The sequence below is a fragment of the Penaeus monodon genome, chromosome 28, assembly GCF_015228065.2.
Source record: "Penaeus monodon isolate SGIC_2016 chromosome 28, NSTDA_Pmon_1, whole genome shotgun sequence".
Lineage (NCBI taxonomy): Eukaryota > Metazoa > Arthropoda > Malacostraca > Decapoda > Penaeidae > Penaeus > Penaeus monodon.
The window spans coordinates 35,034,838-35,039,331 of record NC_051413.1 but is presented as its reverse complement, the minus strand read 5'-3'; the positions used below and the strand labels follow the sequence as shown (position 1 = coordinate 35,039,331).

Below are 4,494 nucleotides of genomic sequence, written 5' to 3'. Positions count from 1 at the left end.
GCAAGAATTGTAAAATAAAACAAATCACAGCATCAAAGGCAAATACAGGTGCTCTGATAATGAGGTGTGGAGCTACAGCTACTCAGTAGGTCTAGTAAGAAGACTTTTGGTTGCATCATCAACTACATCCATAAAGGAGGTGGTGGCTACTTTAGGCTTAGGGAAACCATGAGCAGCAGTCCTTCTCTTCCAGCGCTCAACAAAGGCTCTGTACTCTTCACATTGCCTGAAGACAGAAGATGGCAAATAACAACAAGAATGATATGATCAAAATGTAATAATTAGAAAAAAATTTAATGAAATACAAGAAAGTCATGCACTATGAAAATTATTAACCCTTTCTCAGTCAGGTCCATACAAGAGGGTTACATTCTTCCTTATTATTATTTTTTTTTTACTGTTACAAAATAAAATGAGTCACAAAGAAACAATGTAAGCAAATATAAAGCATATATACAAATTGAATAATGAATTCCAGTAGGTTTCACTATCCCTATCACTCAAAGGGACACCTCTATAGAATTTTAAATGTGATATTTTTAAAAATTTCTCATCATCAGCATACTGTTAACTATTACCACTCTCTCTGTATTATGAACATGAATCTGTCATTCTGCCAATACAGCAACAGGTGTGATGTCCCTATGGGTCACATAAAGCAAGTGCTAAATTAGGCAAACTTTGAATCAGCTAGTTTAACCCTTTGGCTGTTTAGGTCCATACATGTAGTATCATAACATACCAAAAATGTTTGCAGATTTAAAAAAGAAGATATCTCTAGTACAAAATAAGCAAAAAAATTGACTTTCAAAGTAAAAATTGATATACAAAATATAGAAAAGTCAGATAAGACATGCTTTCAAACTTCAGGTACTTCATATCACAAGCATCATGACTAGCCCATGGCTAAAGTAAAATGGGTTATCATAGCATCCCTACATATCAAATAGTAAAAAACAAAAAGTTCACTATTCACATTTCATTTAATATGACTCATTGTAGATAAAAGAATCTTTTCATGTAAAATATACAGCTCATGCAATAACTGGATTTCTAATGAACAATATATGGACCTGACTCTCATGGGGTTAATATACAGAAATATACAAATCTACTGAACTAAGATGAATAATTGGTGAAATAAGCATAAAAAGGTGATTTCTTCATTAAATAAATAAATAATGAGGTAGAGAAAAGCAGAAAGAATTCTGAAATAATGCAAACTTATATCTGAAAGTAAGAAACTCAAAACACATTGTTAAAGCACACAATTACAAATAACTAAAAGGACTTAAGAAAAGGTACAAGAATCTATGAGGCAAGACCTTCCTCTTAGTGCCACCTTCCATTAAAAAGCGTTTATTGGATAAAAAGCTGAACCACTTGGCAAAAGCTACCAGCATTCTTTCCTGAATATTATATACAGAGCATCTTTTGGTCTTAAGTTAAATTCATAAAAAGAAAAGAAATTTAGAAGGTTGATTGTTTCATACTGTTACTGTATCAAGCAAAGAACACCACCTATTATTTTGATCTTTCTAATACACAGGAAAAATATTCCAACAAGAAAGAAGCATTGAATGCAATCCTAAAATTACACCACTTTTTGATGAAACTTAAAACTCTATAAATCACATAACTACCACTTAGCTAAATATATTTATGTATGTAGTATACATGGAATCATAATAACAGATGAAAGCTTACCTTACCATTTCTGAGTGCTATAGAAAATAGGTCAAGCACCTCACAAGACAATAAACAAAAAAGTAACAAAACTGAACACAAAATGAAGTAGGTTTCAGTACCACACCTTATAACTTACATTCAGTAACTTTGAAGTTAAGGATCAATAATTAAAACAACAAAAATATATATATATAATTCACAACCACATAGCTCACAGACATATTGCCCATAATAAATCAGTAATTGGGGAAAGGGAATGTAATTATTGTAAAATTATATTTTAATGGAATGTCTTTGATGTATGCTACTGTTTATATTTAAACCATATATTGGTTAAAATGAAGCAGGAGCAAGATCATTCTTCTATTCAAAGTAATAGTAGAATATATCTTCTGCCTTTTAGTTCCTAATATGTTTGTACATAAATTTGTTTGCAACTGTTGCATGAAGCTGCTAATTTCTAAAATATCTTTTCTTTGGTAAGTACTGTGAGATCAATGATTTGCAGGAAGCCTTTTCTTTTCTTAGGTGTCTGTGATCACTACAAGTAGAAACAATGATAAAAAACTACAGGTCTTGACAAACATTTCCACAGTGGCATGATTCACTACACTCCTCATCCAAGGTCATTAGGAAATTCATGAGTGACTTTATACTAATCATCTACACAACCATTAACTACTCTAACACCAATGGTGATAATGACCTTTTTGCAGATATTTCTGTGCCTTTGTAGGTGAATGCTTAATCATTAGGCATTAAGCCTTAACCATCTGGATTCTGAATGCATTATATGAAAAGCTTTGGTTAGCTGTCTGTCAATATTCCTAAAAGAACTGAGTGAAACAGATTGCTCCAGAAACTGTTGAAGGCATAAGTTGGTAGACACATGAAATAGTCCTCTTTCTTTCCTAAAGCCTTCTCTTTACTTAGAAAATAATATCACCACTTCTCTGAACGAAATCTGCAGTCGCACAACTACATGGCACTAGTGTAGTGCTGTGACACTGGGGGGCACTGAGGGGTATTAAGAGTCTGGCGGCTTTCTGCACCTTCGGGAGGATCTCGTGTGTCGTGTGCTCGAGTCCCCGGGTCGTGCGGACGCCCACCAGACTCTAGCACACGGTTAGTAGCTTCCTGGACACGGCCAGGCTCATGTATTCGCGTGCGTTTGCTGTCAATAATGCGAACACTGTCAGTTGGGTGAATAAGCTCATTGCTGTAATACCAACGAACATACTTGCGGTAATCCTCTTGTCGCCGGCGGTCAACGTAACTGAAAATGCACGATGCTGGGACCCAGATGATGACAGAGATGATGATGACTGTCCCTACAATGTTGTCACGCAAGAACATCAGTACAGTGTTAATGTTAATGTCCTCTATGATGTCCCAGAAACGTTCTACGACATCTTGCACTGTCTTCTCACATTTTCCCTGTGAATATGAAGTGGTATTAACAAAATTCAATATTTTCTCTTTATGATGCCTAAATAATCACTGGTCAAAGTTTGTCTAATTTTTCTTTTCAAAAATTTTTGAGGATAAATCTGTAGAAAGTACTGTATATCCTTCTAGAATGCAATAGGCTAAAAGAAAACACAGAATGAAGTTGTAAACCAAAATAAAATATTAAACATTATAGGATAAACTGACAAAACATTAACAATCAAGTCACCTACAAACCAAATAGTTTCCTCAGTATAAACTAAAAAAATAAAACATTTTGTATGGCAAATATTGCAAAGTCAGTGCTCATTCCACCTTACCTTATTGCAGAATCCATGAATACAGGGAGTGCCATCAGGAAGGATGTCTAAGGGCGTGACGGGGAAGCAGGTGTCGTTCAGCGTCTTGCGACAACACCTTTTACACGCGTCATCAACTAAAGAGAGTCAATAAATTTGGTGTATTATTATCAACCTTACTTTTGGAAATTTTCCTCTTCTATTCTAAAGACAGATGTTTGTCTTGTAATACTAATTTCACTTTTTTTCCAAACAGTTTTACCGACATGATTTATTTTAACAACAGATTTTCTATCATACTGAACTGTTTCAAGGAATTGGGATGTTTATTGATCACTCATTTAAGATAACAGAAAGTCTAATTCTTTACTATTAATTCACACTTTTAAATCACTCAACTCAAAATTTCATTTGTATTCATATTTCTAACTAATTACTAAAAGTGAATATTTGATGAACGATCACCCAAACATCTCCAGTTCAGCCTAAAATCATCAAAGCTAACAATATTAACTTACTGGTATCACACATGCAGCTTTGCATTTCCTGAGTTTCACAGTAAGGAAGACAGGACCCCTGGTGGCACTGGCCCTTCTCAATGCAAGGAGTGCCATCTTCCATAGGTTTGGCCTTGGGACAAACAGCAGTAGTGCCCAGACACCTTGACTCATTCTCACATGTGGCTGGCTGTTGCTCCCTACACTTGACACCCTGGTTCATGTACTGGCAGCCCTGGCAGCAGGGAGAGTTCCTGTCACTGCAAGTTTTTCTCTCTCGCAATTTGCAGTGCTTGTCACAGCAAGCATCTAAGTCATCCTGGCCTACCAGCCCTGCATCACATTCTTCCTGGCCTTCTACACGCTGGTTACCACAATAACTCTCCTCGGGCTCAGTGAAGCAGCGAGAAGACTTGGCAACTAGGACAGCACGAATTGCTCTGAGACTACATGGAGAGAACCTCTGCAGGCAAGAGAAATAAGTTGTAATTACTTATCCTTCTTGATAAAATTTAGTATAAGTAGCTAAACAATCCTAACATTCTTAACCCAAAGCCTCT

At 35.6% G+C, this 4,494-nt stretch overlaps 1 protein-coding gene across 1 annotated transcript in view; it reads right to left on the bottom strand.

The window, feature by feature from the left end:
* Positions 1-386: 386 nt before the first annotated feature.
* Positions 387-4,494, bottom strand: part of LOC119591553 (ADAM 17-like protease) — a 17,939-nt gene continuing 13,831 nt past the window's right edge. The window contains exons 10-12 of the mRNA XM_037940304.1: positions 3,956-4,397; positions 3,459-3,574; positions 387-3,126 (exon numbers count right to left, since the gene is read on the bottom strand). Of these exons, the coding sequence (XP_037796232.1) occupies positions 2,668-3,126; positions 3,459-3,574; positions 3,956-4,397 (1,017 nt within the window). The 3' untranslated portion in view covers positions 387-2,667. The remainder of the gene's footprint in view (positions 3,127-3,458; positions 3,575-3,955; positions 4,398-4,494) is intronic.